Source organism: Drosophila teissieri, chromosome 3R (assembly GCF_016746235.2).
Source record: "Drosophila teissieri strain GT53w chromosome 3R, Prin_Dtei_1.1, whole genome shotgun sequence".
Lineage (NCBI taxonomy): Eukaryota > Metazoa > Arthropoda > Insecta > Diptera > Drosophilidae > Drosophila > Drosophila teissieri.
In genome coordinates, this window is record NC_053032.1 from 13286877 (window position 1) to 13309050 (window position 22174).

General features: G+C 47.1%; 1 protein-coding gene across 2 annotated transcripts; it reads left to right on the top strand.

Annotated features, from left to right (window-relative positions):
• Window positions 1-1931: 1931 nt before the first annotated feature.
• LOC122619720 (steroid receptor seven-up, isoforms B/C) lies at window positions 1932-22071 on the top strand. Of its 2 annotated transcripts, XM_043796821.1 has the most exons (5): window positions 1932-3036; window positions 11067-11216; window positions 14937-15488; window positions 21443-21600; window positions 21931-22071. In XM_043796821.1, the coding sequence occupies exons 1-5, from the start codon at window positions 2382-2384 to the stop codon at window positions 22045-22047; spliced, it is 1632 nt and encodes a 543-aa protein (XP_043652756.1). In that variant the 5' UTR covers window positions 1932-2381; the 3' UTR covers window positions 22048-22071. The 2 variants fall into 2 exon arrangements, with proteins under 2 accessions (XP_043652756.1, XP_043652754.1); XM_043796819.1 differs by lacking the exons at window positions 21443-21600; window positions 21931-22071 and having other exon boundaries at window positions 2282-3036; window positions 14937-16693.
• Window positions 22072-22174: the final 103 nt, after the last annotated feature.

The following is a 22174-nucleotide window of genomic DNA, read 5'->3' on the forward strand; positions in this document are numbered from 1 at the left end:
ATGGCCTTCCCAACCCCCTTGATAAGCGCCGACAGAGGGCGCCAGACTCCGTGGCCCGTTACGCCCTGCGCCCACCTACACCCACGCCCACTCTTCGGGCCAAAAGGGGGCGGGGGAGTGCAAAGTGCGGTGGCCACAATTTGGCCCTTTGGACTGGCCTGCAACTCTTGGCTTTGCAGCCTGCGACACTTTTCCAATATTTTCCATTTGCTATTTGCTATTTGCTATTTGCCATTTGCCATTTGCCGTTTTCCATTTTCCCACCCACCCGTTTTGGATGAAAAACGAAGTGGCAACAGTGTTGCGTGGCACCCAGCGATTGCCTTTAAGTTTTCACTCTCCAGAAGTCAGTTGCGTGCAAATGGGCGGTAGTTAAATGCTAATTCCAAATAAAAGCCAAGAAGTATCAGTCGCCAAATGGACATATCAGGTTGCGCGAGGTGTCCTCGTTAAGAATGAATTCAATTATCGTTATGATTTCATGTTTTGGCACTTCCCCAACCACACTGCCACCAGACACGTAAACAAAGTCAACAAAGCACAAGTCGAGTTGCACAGTCACTGATCCAATTAGCCCAGGGAAATTATTATAATTATATTACGACAGTCAGTGGGCTTCACTTGGCCAAGACAGCTGGCAAACTTTCATTTGGGGGCAGTCCGGGTATATTGAGCGTTAATAATACGATGCGTTTTCGTTATGCGACATCGGGGTCAGTATCGCACAGTATCGAACTGCTTTTTACATTATACGAATCGGTATCTTAAAGCGATGCCAGTTTTATAAATATTCTCTGCCACACGTGCTTGCAATAGATATTTTATGGCAGCTTTTAAATCCCATTTAATCATCTCACAAGTCTAATGGCCATTTATTGATTTTTGTAGGGCCATAAAAGCAGCGATAATAACTAATAACGTAACTGGGTCTATAACAATAAAAATTGTAATTGGTGGAGTGTATATATTCTGATTAACTCATCAAGGAACTTTTATCACCCTACCATTACAAATTCATCCTATTCTCTTAAACGCGGCAACGGATTTCCTTTAGTCTTTTGTAATTAAATAATTTGAGCTTTGCATCATATAACTTTACCATATAGTAAACTATTCGCATCCCATACCATCCTGCCATCCATCATCGCCTTATCTTCATGAGCAGCCAGCTTATCTCGATGTTATTTGGCTGGCAACCAATAGAAAAGAAGCTTTAAAGTAAACATTTAAGCGCAAACGGCATTATGGCCGCCAAACTCTTCCTCCAGATAAGAAATCGGACTTAAAGCGCCACTGAAATTGTTGGACTACAAAGTAGAACGCACTTTAAGGCGGTTGGCCAACCGGAGGAGAACCATTCGAATAGCCAGCAAAAAGATAAACAGCACCGAAAAACTTATTTCGGGGTGGAGACTCATTTTAAACAAATTGGCAAAAAGTTGAGACCCCCGAAACCGAGAAGTCCGGCGATAAAGAGCCTTAACGGTAAAAGTATCTAACAGATGCGCCCAACAGCGAGCTAATAAGAGCAAACGGGTTCTAGTTGGATTGGATGAGTGAGTGAGTGAGTGGTCTTCGTTGAGTGGAATCGCGCGGAGAGAGAGAGAGAGAAGCCACTCTGTTCAGTGGTGGTGGTGGCAGTGGTGGTGTTGGTGGTGGTGGGTATACCGGGTGCACTAGTGGTGGTGGTTCAGTGGTGGTGGCAAACCAGCCAAACGCGTCGAAGGTCTTGCCCCACCAACGCGAGCGAGCGAGAGCGGCGATTTCACTCAACTAGACGGCAGCGCCAGCCGAGCGAGAGCGAGCAGACCAGCACCACTGCCCGTTTGAGTTGAGTATGGGGAGCGGAGAGAGATTTGTGTGATGTGTCGTTAGGTCGAAACGGTCGAGTCGAGTCGGGTCGGGTCGTGTACCTTTTGCCACGAATGTTGTGCCAGTCAGGCTCTAAAAGGCCTTACGAGAACAGCTGAGATTTCGCTGCTCCGCATGACGCAAAGATACCGAAATTGAAAAATTTCCAAGTCTTTAAGATATTATATCTCGTGTGTGCGCCGAGCGGGAAATTAATAAGCAACATCGAAAAATTCAAAAATAAACCAAGTGTTTTATTAGTGAAGCCAGCTGAAATGCTAATAGCATATGCAGCTTAAAAGAAATTATTAAGTTTATTATAACATAAAAAACAAAGGAATTATAACGCGGCTGACAAATACAAAATCGAAGGATACAAGATTAAAGCTAGAGCCGAGGACTCTATCGAAACCAAAGTGTGAACCGTACCAAGTGCGTACAAAGTGTATTCCAGCAATTATCCCACGTGTTCCGACCCGGCCGCCAAAATTATTACGCACAATTCGCTGAGCGTGTACGGCGGCGGCGTCATGTGCGCCTCCCCGTCCACGGCTCCCGGCTTCTTCAATCCGCGCCCGCAATCCGGCGCGGAGCTGTCGGCCTTCGACCTCGGCCTGTCCCGCTCGATGGGGCTGGGCGTCCCGCCGCACAGCGCCTGGCACGAGCCGCCGGCCTCCCTCGGCGGTCACCTGCACGCCGCCTCCGCCGGACCGGGCACCACCACCGGCAGCGTGGCGACGGGCGGCGGCGGTACCACTCCGAGCAGCGTGGCCAGCCAGCAGTCGGCGGGGATCAAACAGGACCTCTCCTGCCCCAGCCTCAATCAGGGCGGATCCGGCCCCCATCCCGGCATCAAGGAGGACCTGCCCAGCAGCCTGCCCAGCGCCAATGGCGGATCCGCCGGTGGCCACCACTCCGGCTCCGGATCGGGTTCCGGCTCGGGCGTCAATCCCGGACACGGCTCCGACATGCTGCCCCTGATCAAGGGCCACGGCCAGGACATGCTCACCAGCATCAAGGGTCAGCCCACGGGCTGCGGCAGCACCACGCCCAGCTCCCAGGCGAACAGCTCCCACTCGCAGAGCAGCAACAGCGGATCCCAGATCGACAGCAAGCAGAACATCGAGTGCGTCGTCTGCGGCGACAAGAGTTCCGGCAAGCACTACGGTCAATTTACCTGCGAAGGTGAGTACACTGAGCGAACTTCAACTCAACTTGGGGGGATTTAGTTGTTACAGTGAATGTGTGAGCTAGGGATGCTACCCCTTCAGCAGAAGGTTGGCTAGTTAAACCAAAGTCGAGGACCAACATATCTTGGCAACTCTTATTGCTGAGTAGCGATCGCACCGCCAAGGTGCAATTGGGGGTCAATTGATTTCGTACTCGGGTTCGAGCTGGGGATGACCAAACAGAAATGGCCAACGTAATAGAAAGCGAGCACAAAAGCGTGCCTGCCAGCCGCTGATTTTTGACAGTTGCGGTGAATTATGGCAGTTTGATGAGTTGGCAATAAACCCTCGGCCAGGTGTGGGTGTGTGGCGGAATGGCGGAATGGCAGAGCAGTGGGAATTCTTCCCAGGGCATTGCAAAAGTTGGCGGGATGCAGCTGGAATGTATATCTGTCGGCCGGGGCAGTCAATAAACCTACGTAGCCCAAAAGCTAGTTAGTTGATCGGGCCCCAAATCATGTAGAGATATTTTTACGAGCAACAAATACATTTATGATCGAAACTATAGTTTGGCTTGACCCCAGCGAGATTTATGTTTGCGCATGAGCTTACTGTCTCTTGCTGATATACTATTGTGTCTAATTAAATTTTACAGCTACAATTGCACACTAAAGTGGTGATAAAGTATCTTAAAAAATCCCTTTTTGCTGGCAGTTGACTTTCCAGCTGCTCAGATACTTTTGCATCTCTGGTCAGTGGTGTTCCGTTACACTAGAGTTCCCAGCACGAGAGCTCTTGGAAATACCCATATATACATACATGCATACATGTATTGCGATCCGGGCACGCACTGCCTTCGGCCTTATCGTCGGATAAAAATTATTATCTAAATAAAATACGGTCCGTGCTTTGTCCTAAGCCAAACAATTGTTGTGCAAACATGCAAATTGTGCGGCGGCCGCTAAATGAAGCGCCCACCTTCTTATTGTCTCTCTCACTGGCTTTCTGGATAAGGGGAGTCTCACCTGGAGTTCCGGAAGAGGGACGGTAGGCGGGGCAGATGGGTAACTGCATTCAGAGATAGAGGGAGATCTGGCATACGCTCTGGCATTTAGTGCAGCTTGAAGTTGAACTTGTCATGCTCGTATCTCTTCAAATGTTCTGGCACTGGAGCACACAGCCAAAGCCACTGCCACTACCACTGCCACAGCCACAGCCACAGCCACAGCCACATCCAAGAAGTGACTATGACTGGGCACAGGCACAGTGGGCCATTGGTATGATGATCCCAGAGATTCGCCAGAGATTCCCAGATACTTGGCACTCCGTTGGCTCCCACTGTTCGTTCGCGGGCGCTGCTATTATTATTAATCACCGAGCATTTTGTACGCATGCGCAACCCACAAGAGCAACAATCAGAAGATATGCGGCTCTGCGACCGCCTCGTTGCATTCTGAAGGTGTTTCCCCGGATCCCTTCATGTGGCATAGTATGTAGTTGCCTGTTGGCCTGATGATGTTGCCACGATAGCAATCTATTTTGTTCTATGCAATCGCCCAGACTGCAGACTGCAGAGCTTTGGCTTCACTCAAATGCTGGCGAAATAAAACGTAGGAAAAATCATAATAAAGCGCACTGAGCCCATATCATTGCCGGCGTTTTCAGGGTTTTTTTATGTTTCGCTACTCTGGTGCCTGGTCGCGTCCTTTCAGCTGATTCACTTCGAGGTGCAGATACTTTTCGAGGCTCTTAGAAAAGAAAGATACTCCACTCCACACACCACGCCACTCCACTCCGTTGCGCGGCAACTCGTTTCGGCTGTCTGAGCTCTAAGCTCGTGTGTGTCCGTGTGTGTGTGCTCACTTGTCCGTCCGTCTGGAGGTCCCTTCTGTCCGTACGTCTATCCGTATGTCCAGTTTCCAGGTTTCAGGGCACACAGCTAGCCATGGGTATGGGTATGTGAATTTATGCCGAGACACCCCGCCAGTCGCGGTACTCGTAGCTGCAAGATTAATTGTAGCTTATGCGTGTTGTCCGCTCCTCATTCCACCCCCCTCCTCTTTCCCATCCCACCGAACAGAAGATCCTCCTGCCCATGTCCTCCCATTGTGGTGGCAACTTGTTTGATTTCGCGCCCAGCTGTTGGTGAAATTGGGAGGACGAGCGGCCAAAAGTCTTGCCGCTCTTGCTCATCATCGGCAGGCTGAAGCGAATGGCAGCCGTAACCTTTGGCCAACTGGAAAAGTCACGGTTTAGTGGCGGCTGAAAAATGTGCGCTGATAAAAGTGCCTCGATAATATTAATGATGAGTGCATGGCTCTAATGTGGCAAGACCCCTTTACGTTCTGCCCCCCTCGCACCGTATCCCCTATTAATTTGGCTATTTGTCATGGCTATTAGTGTGGCCGAATAGCTCAGATTTCCCGTATCTCTTTGCTAGTTGCACAGCCATCAATTGGTGCTGTGGCAGCAACAAGCTTGCACAAAATATTACTGCCACCATTTCTAGGAACCCAATTGAATTTCCAATTTCGACAAGAAAACTATCTCAGCACCCATGTCAAAATGGGAATTAGCATAACTTAGTGGCGCACCGCGCACCGCGCACATGACAATGACAAATAAATTTTGCGAAAAGTTACCAGCACTACTAAGTACCTGGCATGCAATTAATTAAAACAAACATCGGGAAGGCAGGCGGAGCAGGACCACAAGAGCGGGGTGATCATAAAGAGCTGTAAAAAATTGCCATCCCAACTAATTGTTAAGCGCCAGCCAAGCCCATTAGCTGCCACAAATAATGTGTGTGAAGTGCAGCCGCCAGCCACAGATTGTCAACTTGGGGCAGCATAAATAATCCCCACATTTTCCAGCTTGTTCCATTTACTCCGGCTACGTGGATGTACATTTTCCGCGAACGAGCTTACATCCACATCCACATCCACAAATTTAAATAGATTCCCACGTTCGGCAATTAAGGCTCAGAACCCAAAAAATCCCAAGCTCAGGCTCCCCATCCCAGGTCTTTGAAGAGATGAGCAGAAATGTCCGAATTTTCCGATGTCGCACAATACTTGGTCAGTAGCTGTGTCAGTCTTTGAATTCGGAGATTTGGCGGGGAGAATCTTGTTTCCTCTGCTCCGTCTTCTTCCTTTGTGCAGAACTTTATTCAGCATGTGTGGCTTTTTAATTAACTTCATTATGATGTGGGCAAATAACTTGAGTAAAAAGATCAAGAAATACAGTAGTGTTTATTGAAAAATATACACTGCTTCTGGGCCAAAAACCCATAACATCCAGCTTTATTTCGCATTAATTCTCTGCAAAGAAAGCTATTTATTTTTGGTGCTTTCGTAAAAGATACATGTCTGATTTTCACTTTCCACCTCTTGACAATCTGTTAAATGGCGCTCTTTTGAAACTCGCTATTCGCTGTGGAAATTCATTCCACTTTGAGCATTTAACAAAAGCAAAACATAAATCAATTTGCTGTCTGTGATACGACCTGCCCCCCACCAGAGCTAAGGAAAAGCAACAAAGTAAATACAGAAATACGAATGCAGAAATTAACAACGCCCACCGAACATTGCAATTTATGACGCTGCAATTTCGGGCATATTTTTCGTATTTTTTTCACTTTTGTGGGTAGTGGGGGGAGTGGGCGTGGTCAAAACGCCCGCAGCAGCAAATTTCTTATTTATTAATTAGCAAGAGGCAAAGATAAATTCAAGGCTTGTACTAAAATTTGCATTTAGCGGTACCGGAGTGAGTTTACCAAGCGGGCCGAGTCGATTTCATGCCCATAACATTTATCAAATAAATCGCCTTTTGATAAACATTTATAACTTCCGTGCGATTTGCAGTCTGCTTTCTGGTGATTTACAACTCGGTAGCTCTTTTATTTCTTCTCCCCAACCTCCCCAACTCAAGTGAATGGAATAACTTATGGCCTCGATATTTATTTTGACAAATTTTTATGTTTGCACTGGCAAATATTCCCGGGCATTTATCGGGTTAACGATGCTGTCACAATAATCTCATACTTGTACGAGTATATAGTATATAGTATAGGGGAAATCGTTGCAAAAGCGTTGTGTCAACATTAATGAGCCCAGAGCTGAACCCTTCATTAGGGGCAGCCAAAGGAAAATCACCAAAAACAAAAGTTAATTGTACAGATATTGCCGAGACAGAAGACAGAAGGCAGAGACAAACAAACAAACCCAGTAGGGCTGGGATCAAAAAACAACTGCAAACTGCAAGCTGGAAACTGCAGCCAGGCAGACATTGTAATCATTAAAAGCTGGCTTGTACTACAAATCGCTGTACTTAGAAGAAATGTTCGAGCCAATAAAGCAGACTAGCCCCGTCTCGCAGACCAGTCCCCCAATTCCAATTCCACTTCCACCTCCAATTCCAATTCCGAATCCGAATCCGATTCCGAAACTCAAGTCTCAAGTCTGAAGTCTGAAGTCACAAGTCGCTTGAAATGAGGCGCAAAAAATTCATCCTGACACGATGCGATTTCGAAAAAGGCCCCCGAAATGAAAGAGGGTCTCTGGGGTAAGGAAATCGTGAACTACCGACTTGATCCGCTTTATAATGTAACGGTTTAATTAATTATGTTAAGCCCCAACTTCTCCGAGCGTTCGAGCTCTGGGCCACAAACTTTTCGGCTGGTTACTGGTGGCTGGTTGCTGGTTTCTGGTTGCTGCATTTTCCTCTGTTGCCACTTCATGCGCAATTTTCGTTTTCAGCCAAGTTCGGCTAATCGATCAGGCCCAGCACGTTTTGTGTGCATCTTCCAGAGGGCCAAAACAACAAGTTGCAACTTGGCCAGTACTGCAGTACTGCTCTGCGATCTAGCCGGTAGAGTCTTTACCTTTGGCCATAACCCCGCTTATCGCCATGTGTCGCTGGCTGGCCAGGCCCAAAGGAACCAGTACTTGGCTACATGACCAGGGCATTTGCACGGCTTTCGGCCTTTGCGGCTGAAAGAGAGAACGCGACTTGCCGCATAACTTCGCATAGCATCAGTTAAATCAAAGCCAAATCGCTTATCTAAGGCGGCATTTTCTTTGCATTTTCTTTGCATTTTCCCCCCGGGCAACGTGACATATGGAAGATGCAAATGAAAAGCCAGTTAAGACTGCTCCGATTCCAGCGAAACCATTGCGAAGGTTGGTTCTGAGTTTATAGACGGATAGAGGGAACTTCCCAGGTTGGCTTTTGGTTTACAGTTGACCCATATTGGGTAATAAAACGACTGGGCCCGGTGGGATATCGGAATTCACCTGTTCCGTTCTAGGTTCTTATTTTCCGTACTTTTCGCTAGAGACCCCGTTCATAATCAGTGCATTTTGTAGATACTTCAAGCGCATGAGCCGAGTTATGAGTTACTACCAGTTTCGTGTCTGTCGACGGGGGCTGTAATTATGTTTCGGTTGTACTCCAGATATTTTGTCTGGACTTGTGCACCATTCTTGGCGCTGCCGTTTGTGCTAATTACTTGGACTGGCTTCTAGCTACTGAGTGCTCCGTGTCCGTGTTGCAAGCTTAACATTTAATTATTGCACCTTAATGATGGCCCTCTCTTCTGCTCTGTGCTCTGTGCTCTGTGTGCATTGGTAATTAGAAAATGAGCCAAAGTCAAGGCGACTTTGACTTTGCATCGCTCCATTTTCCGATCCCCTGGGCTCCTATCCCCCGATCTCCGTTCCGCTACCTCTGGGCCAAGCGATCATTGACCGCGGCTGGGGAAAATGGGGAAAAGTGGAGTCGGCAATTGATTGGGCCATCTGCCACCCGAGTGCATGTGCCAAAAGATACAGATACTCGTACACTCGTACACTCTCGGTCTAGAGCCAACTAATTTAACGCTTTAAATTGCCCAGCCAAGCGGCAAGGGGATCTCGTGCGGTGCAGATACACAGATGATGCAGCCAGCTCACTTTCAGGAAGTTCAATTAATAAAACGCTTAGCTTAGCTTAGCTAAGTTCTCGGAACCTCTTCTAACTGTATTGAACGCTTTATGGCGCGTAGCACACGCGAACTATGTACTTCCTCAGCCACCCGCTGCTGGCAATTAGGTGAAGCGGTAATTGAAACTACCGCAAATGCGGAGATGGCCAAGTCAAGACTCGGACTCTTTTGGCTAAGCCAAAATGGCAAACGTTTAAGCCCGAAGCCGTAGAAGAGGCAAGGATTCTAGGGCTTCGCCCCGGACTTCCCACACTATCGTATCTCAAGCGCTAGAGCGATCCACCCTTTTTCGGTTATTGATATAACACGATATCCACTCCATCCACGCCATCCCCCGTCTCAGATTTTGTTTACGGTATCTGCCCGATGCACTCATACTCGTACTCGTACTCGTACTCGTACTGGTACTCGCATTCGTATCTTCATCAATAACGACGCGCATCTTTCGCATCGCAAAGTCCACTGGGGATCGCTCGCCCCTCTGTTCATCTGTTCGAAAAGTTAAGATACCCAGATACTCGGGATGGGATGCAGCTCTAGATAGAGTTGCGATAGGCGCATATGGGCAGTTTGCCTCTGTTGCAAGTTCTTTTATTTACCTCTGCCTTTGTGGCTTTCTGCCTTTCTGGCTTTCTGCCTTTCTGGCCAAGTCGTTCAGTTCCTCCGTCCCCTTCTCTTGCGAACACTCGAAGCGCAGTCAGCGTCGGTGGGGAAAATTGGGGGAGTGCGGGGGGCCAAAAGGCAACGGTACGTTTTGGCAGAAATCGTGACTGGGTACAATATCGTTATTCGTAGATCATATGGTGTAAAAGCTGGCAGTGTGTGAGTGAGGGTATTTCAAGATGTGTTCGTAGTTGTCTCTCGGGTTGGTCTCTATGAAGGAGCCAAAAGTGATGAACACTGAATGCCCTTTGGTGGAGCAACTATAACGGGTGCTCGGGATTACAAGATCTCCGACTTAGGATCATTAGCACATCTCCAATTTGGCCAGTTAAGATTTACTTTCAAGGTATCTGTGCTAATTTAACCGATATCTTAATCTAGAGTATCTATGGTATCTTCCGCTAGTGCATTAAGCCATCGACTCTCAATCAATTTCAATTTGCGGACCACGTTTTGTTTCCATTTCGGTGGGAGGCTGAAGCCACACGATCGCATTGGCAAAAGCAAAAAGCAAAAAGCATTGAAAGATCTTTTATAGCCTGCGATCGCATGCAATATAAGTCGGGGGTGGAGGAGTGGATAGGATAGGATCGGGTCTGCATAAACGCTCAGCGCTTACATATTTTGTTTGATGATGATTTTACAGCTTAAAACGAATTTTATGAGCATATGCCATTGTTTTGAGTTATTGTGAGAAATCGTTTTGGTCTTTGGAAGAGGAAAAAAAGGCAGAAAACCAGCTCCACACAATGCCTCCTATACAGTCACGTATATATATATCGTGTATATATATCCTCAAAGCAAATAGCTGGGCTCTATATGCAGAAAACTCTGATGCTGAGCCAAGTGATACACATGTTTAGATACGCGTCGGCGACATTAACTTGCCGTGTCGCTGGCTTGTCCTACAACAACACCCAACTGTGGCCCAAAGCACTTAGCCAAGTTGAAGTTGCGGCCAAAGCCAAAACCCCGGGGCCCAACGAGCCATGGCTGATCTGGCCGCCGTCTAGCTTAACAGTAAATTCGTGGCATTCGAGCTGAAGCCAGCCGAACTTGAACTTGCTGCCAGTTTTATTCCCTCTTTTATTTTCGGGAGGGATGTTGTATCGCCGCGGCCAAGATACACTTTGTTAATTGAAAGCCATTAAAGGTAATTTTATGGGAGGCGTTAAGCCATGAAACGTGTAACATGACCATTGACATGGGCATCAGGAAGGGAACCCGGTTCGGAACTCACTTTGCCTTGCACAAGTGGTAACGATTCTTTTTGTTTTTTTTTTGAGAGAAGCCTGTGGTGCCAAGGAATTTGTAGTGTTCGCAGGCGTTCTAAGACTAGGTTAAAGTTGGAATACATTGGCTTTTTTCATATTATTAATACCGAATATTTTCCCTTTCAGGTTGCAAGTCTTTCTTCAAGCGCTCGGTGCGCCGCAATCTGACTTATTCGTGCCGCGGCAGCAGAAACTGTCCCATAGATCAGCATCACCGCAATCAATGTCAATATTGCCGATTGAAGAAGTGCCTCAAAATGGGCATGAGACGCGAAGGTAAGCATCATCATAATCATCTTCATCTTGATCATCATCACCATTCAGAAGCTCAACTAGCATAGAACAGAAAAACAAATGTGTTATTCAGAACAAAGAAATTCAGGCATTGCTGCCTGTGTGCTGTGGGTCAATTAAAAGTCAAACCCAGAGGCAAACAGAATAAATTAAATCAACGGCAGAAGAAACGGAAGTAGAGCATCTCGATGACTAAATGTCACATGCTAGGAATGTGCAGAGAACACCAATTGGGTTCGGTTCGGTGCGGATCAGTTGAGTTATTTGGGTGCCAGGAACTATGACAGATCAGTGCGGATCAGGCCAAGTGTTGGCACCCAAATACCCAAATACCCAAATCCCCAAATGCCCAATTCGCATACTATTCGCTGTATCACTGTATTCAGCCACGCAAGCCCCCCAATAGAAGTAGTTTGAGAAAAGACAATTAGGCAGGCGATTGACCAGCTTATTGACCCCGAAGATCAAATGCAAACTTGTTCGATCGCTAGTTCATAATTACAATGAAGCCCAGTCGAGTACACTGTGCGAAATGCGCCACAATTGATCAGTTAATCAAATGCAGCCCAATGTGTAACTAATTTGTAAGCACGGCCAAGACAAATATTTGGCATACTTGGGTGAGACTCGTTTTCCTGCAGCGGCACAATGATTGACTCTTTGACTGAATGACTGACTAACTGACGGACGGACTGACATGCGGACTGACGGATTGACTGACGGACTGACTGCCAATGGCCAGTTACACTTGTCAGCATTAACAATTAGCGTCTGTCAGGGAGTCGCAGATACAAAAGATAGAGACTGACTGCAGTTAGCGGACACTAAGCTGTTATTATTTGCACTAATATTGACAGGTTTTTCGCAAAATGCTAATAGATATAGCTGTGGCTATAGCCAACGGCAAAGGCATAGGCAACGGCAACGGCTACAGATGTCTGAACAGTGTACACATCGATTTGGGTTAAGAACGAAAACGTTAATTTATGGCGACTACGGGCAATTAAAATGCAGCTACGGCAGCCTCCTCTCCTCCCAATGCACTTGTAATTAAATGAATATAAACATTTATTTAGTCGCCGTCGGATTGTGAAAAAGGCATTTCAAATTTACCTAAGCCAAGACTAGTTTTTGGCTAATGACACAGTCCGACCCGGCTCTGCGATCTACCTGTTGGGCCCATTAAATCTGAGATTTCCTCACCCAGTACTTGCCCCAGAACTCGTAAAACGCAAAAGAGTTCAACACCTTTTGCCACATTCTGGATCTGGGTTGTTTTTCAAAGTTTGTCCACTCGATGTTGAGTCACATTTCTTTAATGACAAGTTCTGCGTAAAACTAGTCCCTCGCTATCAAAGCTGAGAAATCGTGAGAAAATCCCAATTCTGCATAGGCGGTTTCCTTCGGTTTTACCCTCTTTATGAGAGGGCCATGGTACTTAGTTGCGAAGCGGGACAAAGGTTGTGCCTGGAACGACCCTGGGTCAAGAAATTGTACGGGTTTGGCGCACAAAAAGCCTCACAAAACCTGAAAAAACAACATCAAATCGCTGTTCCGGGTCGCTCTAATTAAATTGCAGTGTCAATTGGTCAAGGGAAGTGGGATGGGGCGGAACTGGTAGCTGAAGTTTTCCTGCACAAAAACTAGTTCTTGGTTAGGGGTAGCAAAATTATGTAAAATTATTCGGGATTTTGGATGAATTTTTAAAGGGATTTCCATCTATTTTGGGGTGCGAAGGGAACTCGCTGACTGGCCATTCCAATGCTGTGAACTCTTGCTCGTGAACTTTGACCACTGGAATTCCAAATCCACCGGTTGCAAATCAACACCACCTGCATTCACCGATTTTGTGGGCTTGGTCGAACGCATTTCTGGGCAGACAATGGATGGAGCTAGTTGGAGAGACTTGGCTGGTTAGGAAAGTGGGTCAGCAAAAGGTTTTTTACACCTCCACGGCCAGATGGAAACTCCACACCTTGGCAACCCGCCTAGCTGGGCTGGCAACCACACATCCCAGGCACACCTAGAGCTCCATCGCAATCTGGCCAACGCAATCGGAGCCTTGGGCCAGGCCAATTCGAATCCGCACTAAAACAAAGCACTGCTAAAAATGCACAAAGCGTTATGGATCGAAGCACCACCATGGTGGTGCAGCTGGAAGTGGAAGTGGAACTGGAACTGGATTCGTCGATCTCTACCTGGTCAGCTCCGTCCACGAAACGTAACGTCTTTCTGATTCCGATTCGGATTTAAAGGAAGAGGAAAAGGAAAAGCGAAAGCGTCTCTGGTCAGTCCGCACAATGGACATATCCTGAAATCCCTTTCTGTCCCGGGTCCGAAGGTGTTTGTTTATTGCCCTGCCGGAGCAATTAAGCCGGGGGTTGCACCACCCGAACCAGTTGACCACTGTCCATCCGGCGGAGGAGCAAGCGAGATAGGGACACTTATTTACACAATACATTTGCGTAATTGTGAGCCATGGAGTGAGGGGATGGCCATCCGTAGATCCGTAGGACCTCTGTATAAGATGCACTTGGTGATCTATGACGGCGAAACCGGTTCAGTGTCCAGCGTCTTATTTATGCGCCTGGGAAAATATTGTCTGACCGCAAGAACAGCGAAGAAGCTAAAAGCTGCTGGCCGCAAAACCCAAATGGAGAATCTGCCTAAGCCTGTGGTTTGCTCCGAGATCAGGCCCAGATTACAGCAGCCAAGAAAGCAGCGCAAAGGGTTTGCCTTGGAATGGGCATTTGAGATAGTACTAACCCGACTTGCCCTTTTGCCTGATTGCTTAATGAATGAATCTTCCGCCAGCACGTGCTCAAGTTTTTAGTTCCCGCTCACATGTCACACACTCGAGAGCGTGTCCAAGTGGCCTCGGCTTAACTTTCAGCAGATATTAAGTATCTATATCCACAGCGCTCATGTTCCTGTCCGAATCAACGAATCCACTATCCACGTATCCACGTCAATGTCTGGCGAAATGTCGTTTCCGGCCAGAGTTCAAAAGGCCTTTCACTTTCCATTTAGCTGCTCAGTTGTTAAGCATTTACATTGTTAATTATAATGTTTATATATAGCCCCGCTGCTTGCAAAAACCAAGAAAAACAAACCTGCCCATTATTTTCTTTCCTGCCTGCAGCCGTACTTGCCCAAAATCAGCCGAGACTCTCCCCACATCTGCTATATCTTCGGTGTGTGTGTCTGCAGAGTGTGTGTATCCGAAGGATGCGTTGAAAGTATTTAGTTGAAATTTGCATATCTAAGCAGTCGGGACAACATAGCATAAGGGGTTGAAAGGCTTTCTGGGGTGGCAGCAAAGTATCTTATGACGATGTCTTCGCCTGCAACAAAGGGCGAGCAACAACAACGCAGTTCTTTCTACATGCAGATCGAGGTGGCCAGATACTCAGATATATCCAGATAGCGAGCATTGTGAGCTGTGGCAGCTTTGCCAACAGAGCTGAATGCCCCGCATTGTGCCGAGTGTGATGTGGCGGTCAAAATAAGCCCAACAAAAGCAGGATTCCTTTTCGCAGGGTGTCTGTACATCCTTCAAAAGAGAACATCCATCTTAAGAGAAAACCTTAACATTAAGATTAGTTTCGTAGAATATGCAAGCAGACGTTTTGACACTACCATCAGTTAGTTATTTAGCATCTTTCAACCAATCTAATCCTGTTCTTTCCCTCTCTTTTCCAGCTGTCCAGCGAGGACGCGTACCACCCACTCAGCCCGGTCTGCCCGGCATGCATGGGCAGTACCAGATCGCCAACGGGGATCCCATGGGCATTGCCGGCTTCAACGGGCACTCGTACCTCAGTTCCTACATCTCGCTCCTGCTGCGGGCGGAGCCGTATCCAACTTCGCGATATGGCCAGTGCATGCAGCCCAACAACATCATGGGCATCGACAACATCTGCGAACTGGCCGCCCGACTGCTCTTCTCGGCGGTCGAGTGGGCCAAGAACATACCCTTCTTTCCGGAGCTGCAGGTGACCGACCAGGTGGCCCTGCTCCGGCTCGTCTGGTCAGAGCTATTCGTCCTGAACGCCAGCCAGTGCTCCATGCCGCTCCATGTGGCGCCACTGCTGGCCGCCGCCGGACTTCATGCCTCCCCGATGGCCGCCGATCGTGTGGTGGCCTTCATGGACCACATCCGCATCTTCCAGGAGCAGGTGGAGAAGCTGAAGGCGCTGCATGTCGACTCCGCGGAGTACTCCTGCCTCAAGGCGATCGTGCTCTTCACCACCGGTAAGTTGCTGGACATTCTGTACAAGGATGTGCCGGCACTGCTCACCAAGGTTTCAGCACTGCTGGGCAAGGGTTCCACGGCATCCAATGACGATGTCCTGGCTGTGGTGCGTGACCACCTTGACGAACTGAATCGCCAGGAGCAGGAGTCTCAGGCTCAGCAGCAGGCGCCGCTTCACCTGGCAGCCTTCATGAATTGCGTGGCCGGCGTTGAGGCTGCAGTGCAGCAGGCGGAACAGGCTCAGGTACCCACCTCCTCCGCCTCCGCGTCCGCGTCCGCCTCTGCTCCCCTCGTTCCCTCCGCCGGCAGTGCGTTCAGCAGCTGCCAGGCCAAGTCCGCCGGCTCCGAGATGGACCTGCTGGCCAGTTTGTATGCCCAGGCCCAAGCCACGCCCCCTAGCAGCGGCGGAGGCGACGCCTCCGGTCACAACAACAGCAGCGGGCTGGGCGCCTCGCTTCCTACTCAATCGCAAAGCGGTTCGTCCTCCCGCAACATAACCGCCTCGCCGCTGAGTACTTCGCTGGCAACCGCTCCCGCTCCTGCCTCCGCTCCCGCGCCCACCTCCTCCGTGGCGCAACTCCCTGTGCCCGCTCCCGTTCCAGTGACCTCCTCCGCCTCCTCCTCCTCGCTGGGTGGTGGAGCCTATCAGACGCCCTCGGCTGCGGCGGCGGCGGCGGCCATGTTCCACTATCAGACGCCTCCGCGCGCCGCCTTCGGTTCGGCCTTCGATATGTTCCACCACAGCACGCCCTTCGGAGTGGGAGTGGGAGTGGGCCACGCCCATGCCCTTGCGCACTCGAGCGGCAGCGGCAGCGCGTCCTTCGGCAGTCCCAGTTACAGGTATTCGCCCTATAGCCTGGCCGGTAGTAGATGGCAGTTGTAGGATCTCACAGAAATCGCAGTCCCTGTATTGTAAATTTACTTGTATCTATATCGATAGCGTTAGGTAGACCTAAACCCTCTGTACATGTACTTACTTTAGTGCCTATGGCTAGTTTCTATCTATTTATTGCCTTAAACTAAGCATAATTTATTCTAGTGTTCTAATTACATAGATTCGATTAGTGAACTTTTGCCAAAAAACTTGATGAAACAAAGACTCGATGAGGGAGGAGAAGAAAAGAATTTTAAGAATATATATAAAGCTGTTGCTGTTAAACAAAAATCTAATCCTGGCTTGTGTTTTTACTCGTTATCGCTTACTAATGCTTTAACTGCTTGTTGACTAATTTTTAGTTAATTTATTTGTTTATTAATTACTATATTTGGCTTACTAACAATACCATACTAGCATGAACTAACTCATGAACTGATTAATTGAACTGATTCTTTCCAAGTGAGATTCTACTAGCAGTTGTTGAAAACAAACTAGAGCTTTGTTGATTAAATTGGATCTATCGTTGATCAAGAGAAATAAGTATAAATACATTTTTCCATTATTTAGAAGTTGTAAATTTGATTCGTATACTCAATAATTTGCTATACAATGATAAAATTGTAACGAAATTAAACAACTTCATCATTGATGTTCAGTATCAAAAATAAAGTCTTTAATCTGCGATAAATTGGTTTTTATTTCTTAACTTCTAAAGAAATGGAATCCACTTTATCCTACTATATCACTGTATTTACAAATAGAAACCTATATATTTAAAAGTAAATAATCCGTTTATAGTTTGAAAAGAATAACTAGTATTTTGGAAACTACTTCACCCAGAAAGTTTGAACTATTACAGCTTATTTAAATGATAGCAATTCAATCAAGTTCCTTAGATTCTTAAAATGATGAACCAGTTCTGATTAAGTTTTTAAGGCACACCTCTAACCCAAGGTATTGGAACCAATATATTTATTTCAGCTCGTTGGAAAACTTTTAATTTTGTTGAATTCATTTCATTCATCGTTTCAGCAAATTGATCAGTTTTCCGTTTCATAAAACCTCCATTTACTTAACACTAATCTTTTCACATTTTTATTTCATTTTTTAACAAAGCTATTTACACAAAAACAAACAAAATTTAATCTCATCCGCACGTGGCAACAAAACTCTGGACTTTGGGATTATACACACACTGAAACACATGCACATCTAAAACATGCACACGTATACAAATAAATCACACCAGCTTATATGCGAATAATTTAAATATTTTTAAAGCCTTATACCTTATACACACTTATTTTTAGACAATTAGGTTCACCGCGAAATAAATCACAGAAGTTTTTGTATGCAAATAGAGTGAATTGAGCTTTTCATTGACTTTAGCCTAAGCTAAGTTTGCAATTAAGCGTAAGTTAGCTGTTTTAAGATCACTTTCGTTATGGGTAGGCAATACTGAGATTTTGATTTAGTACCCCCTTTTCGAGCATGGGTGGGGAAAACTGAGATTTTGATTTAGTACCCCCCCTTCTTCCGTGTCGTGTCAAGCAGCTGTCCAAATTCACGTCGCAATTGTTTTTCCGCTGATCTGAACTCAACCTGGCTTGGAGGTATCCCCAATCCCCTCCTGCTCTTTGTGGCGACGTTTATTGACGTCGAGATACCACATTATGAACATTAATACAACACTCGTTTATGTCGCTTACTTACAAGCCCAAGTCAATGGACGAATGGACCAAGTCCAGGCCTTGGCCAAACTTGCAATGAAAATAATTTTACCATTTCCAAAACGCTGTGTGTGTCGCTTGGCCGCACTACACTGAACGGCATTATTTCCGTCAGTCTGATTGAAATTTAATTTGATTAGAATTTAATCTACTTTAGCTTCGTCCAAATGTATAATGTCAAAGTAAACTTGGTCTCAGTCGTATAACTATTTCCCTATATGATGTACCTATACTGTATAAATGGCGACTTTCTTTGTTCATAAGGCCATTCGGTTGCAGATCTTCTCCACACCTCTTTTAATGTCGAATATATTTCAAGCTTTTTGTATTGTATCCACTTTTTCTCAGTGCAAGGAGCGATCAGCTTAGCCCCACTCTTGAGGGGGCGTGTGTGGCGTGGAGTTCGTGGTCGCGCTGGCTGAGACCCTGGACCGACCGACCAACCGACCGACCGACTGGCAAGCTGCAATTGCATTTGAATTGGCTGCATGAGTCCATAAACTGCAGCCGATCAATCGCTGCGCAGCCCATACCCATGGTCTTCAGCTCGAAGATTGTGGGAGACGAGACACGATCGCGGTAGTAAAATACCGGGTATAGACTTACTAGATCTTCTGCAGCGCATTGACGACATGTCTGCTCCTCTGGCTGCTCCATGGCCTGGCGCAGTTACCTGGCTGGGGCCACCTTACCACCTTACCACCTCACCACCTTGCCTGGCCACGGTGCATCTTCCTCCTGCTTCAGCTTCAGCTCTAGCTCCAGCTCCAGCTACAGCTACAGCTCCTGCCCGCGCAAGCCCCCTCTGATGGCTGTCGTTTGTTGCAGTTGTTAAGAGTTGTAGCTTTCATGTCTTGGCCACACTTTTTGACCAACATTCTGTGTGTGTTTTTCGCCTGGCTTGAAGCAGCGTCTCGGCTCGAAGCAGCCGCTCAAATCGTTTTGTGGCGCTCATTGATCGCCTGCGCTACTTTTCCCCTGAAAATTGCCAACGACGTGCCCCGAAGCCTGAGACTCTGGCAATTAACAGTAACTTTTGGGCCGGGGCAGACTTGAGTTGATTAGAATCATTAAGGGCGCGTTTCGATATTAGGTTTGGGTTTTCCCTTTTGCCAGCCTTGCGGAGGAGTCTCTGTTTGCTCAAGATTTAGATGCAGTCGATAGAGCGGAACTCCTTCACCACAGATGACCCCACACGACCCGATCCTTATTAAAACTAAATAAAGCTATAACTGTTTCTGGCGGTCGCGGCACGACCTGCTTGGCCAGAACTGGAGCCATAAAGAACACAAATCTAATAAAATATAATGCAGCAATTCATAATTTTGTTAAACAGTTTAGCCCCCCGCCCCCCCAACTCCTGTTGCTCCTTTTTCGATATGTCTGCTGTTGGTTGGGCAACCAACTACTTTACGGTCATTATGCATTTAAAACACGCGGTCACGATCTCTCCCTCGCTGAGTTAGTAACTGCGACGACCCAAAACCGACCGAATACTGAATACTGAATACTGCAAACCGAAAACCGAAATCCGAAAACTGAAAACCAAACACAAATACAAATCGAAGCCAAGCTCGTCGCAGGGTACATAACTACGAGCCAAAAACAGTTAACAAAGCCGCAGTCAAAGCCAAAAAATCAAAACCCAGAGACGAGGCTAGCCCCTCGAGAAAGCTCCGATCTGGGCTGGTGCTTCCCCAGAGTGGAGCCCGACCTGGATGTGGAATGTCTTTCACTTTGAGCATGCAACTCCCACTCCTCCGCATCCCAAGTCCTCGTCATCTCCGATGCATTTCAATGAAACTAAAAATGTTCACTGCCTGGCCTGGCACAATTTCCACCTCCTCCGCCCTCTGTGCTTATGACTCCCCCACTGGGATCCTTTGGATCTCGTCCAAGCTAATGGAAAGTCAATTGACAATTATGGCCATGGCCAATGAAGTGATTCGTTGAGCTCGACGGACTGACCATGTCTAATTTGTATCGCCAGAGCTTCACGATTATTACCATTACCTCCAGTTACCTTTGGCCGTTGTTTTGGCCGTTGTTTGGGCTGTTGTTTATGAAACGGAATGGTTAATAATGGCTAATTGAATTCCTGTTGCCGCTGGCGACAAATCATTTAGCTTGATTTACGCGCTTTGTGTGGGGGCACAGCCCGGGAAATTTATATGATAACTGCAGTCGAACATTTACGTTTATCTGCCAGCCAAGCCAATCATCGAGCAGATCTTGCCTGTGGTTTTGGCTTTCAGCTGACACTCGTCGTTTATGGCCAGCTCAGATTCGGAGTTGCGTGCGGCCAATACGGCCAGTACGGCCCCGAGTGCCATTAACAACATGCAGTTTAAGACCAAGACAACTGGCCATGCAATCACAGTGCAGAGAGTTCGGCAATCGGATATATGAGCTGCCATCACGATGATATCGGTGGGCAAATGGCAAATGGCCCAATCATTAGCTCGGCTTCTCGGCTCCTCGGCTGCTCGACTGCAAAATGATATATCAGCTGCAGGTCTCAGTTTTTCTCTTGCGTAATAGAGTCCTCGTGTGTGCAGTGACTAATTAAGCAAACAAAATTTCATATGCAATTTCGAAACGCCATTCTTAGCAGCAACGTCGACCATTTGAAATGCTTTGAAGCTATGCAAATTTACAAGTGCTGATGTCTAATTTGAATTTCAAACAGTCAAGTACACAACAAAATAAATGCACATGTGTGTATTGCAGTATTTGAGTATAAAAAATAGAAGAACCGCTCGTTGCCGTTTTCCGTTGATGCTTTTACAGCGGCAATTGATAAGCAAACTTTTGGTGCCTGGCAATTAACACTCGACGGCACACGCTGCGTATGCGCAATCTAGCATCGTTGTAATTAAATGCCACGGCTAGCCGCCGACAAGATGGAAAAGCCATTGGTGTGGTATCGTTTTCGCGGGGACAGGGCGTTGTCTTGCGGCTTAATTTTCCCGAATTTAATTAACCCAAGTGTTGTTGTTCGCCTCGCAGTAGACCGGCCGACTTCAATTGAACATAAATCAAATAGACATGACGTAATCTCCCCGTTTCGTCATCGATCCACTGCCGTTGTGTCTTGCTGTCTTGTTGTCTTGTTGTCTTGTGCTATTCAGTGTGCTCAGCCTCCGCGCAATTGAACTGAGCCGTTGTGGGCGTGGCAGCGGCTCATGTTCGGTTATTGGTTTGACGTGACAGGCAGACTCGAGACTTGGAAACTCTCTGTCGGCGCCAGGTGAACTGCCCCCTTGAGTATCGACCACGTATTTGCATTCATAACTGTGAATCTGCGAACTGACGGTTTCTTTTTTACTTTATGCCTATCTTTAAGATGCCTGCGGCCTGTCCGATGTGACGCACATTGAATCCCTGCAAGAGAAGTCGCAGTGCGCCCTCGAGGAATACTGCCGGACCCAGTATCCCAACCAGCCCACGAGATTCGGCAAGCTGCTGCTCAGATTGCCATCGCTGCGAACGGTCTCCTCACAAGTAAGTTTATTAGTTTGTTAATTATTACGCAATAAGCAGTCAATAAACATTAAATATGAGGGAGGTACTTGGAATATCGAGAAAGGAAAAATGAATTGCAAGGCTCTCTGTTCTCTGCTCTCTGTTTCATAACTCTTTAGATAAAAGGAAATTACGGTTTTAAATTATAGAGCCCGATCATTTGCAATTCCAAGTTAAGCTCGTTGGATTAGAGGTTCTGTTATGGATACAAATTTATATAGTTCTCGTTAGGTTATTTATATTAGAGATTATTAAGTAGCCCTCCTAATAAAAATCTTTCCTTTCCTCTCTGTTCTTTTCTTTGGCCAGGTCATTGAGCAATTGTTTTTTGTGCGTCTAGTCGGAAAAACGCCAATTGAAACGCTGATACGCGACATGCTGCTGAGCGGCAACAGTTTCTCCTGGCCCTATCTGCCTTCGATGTGACACACGATGTGGCGCCAATTGACAACAACTTGATCATCGGCCGCAGCTGTGGCGGCTGCAACGCTCAACATCAATTCCGGCGGAGGCGGCATCGGCATCGGCATCGGCGGCGGAGGCAGTGGCAATA

Excerpts from the sequence above, each read along its gene's own strand:
- LOC122619720 (XM_043796819.1), top strand. The coding sequence starts at position 2,382 with ATGTGCGCCTCCCCGTCCACGGCTCCCGGCTTCTTCAATCCGCGCCCG. Across the intron at positions 3,037-11,066 it reads CGGTCAATTTACCTGCGAAG|GTTGCAAGTCTTTCTTCAAG; the intron begins GTGAGTACACTG and ends TTTCCCTTTCAG. Across the intron at positions 11,217-14,936 it reads AATGGGCATGAGACGCGAAG|CTGTCCAGCGAGGACGCGTA; the intron begins GTAAGCATCATC and ends TCTCTTTTCCAG.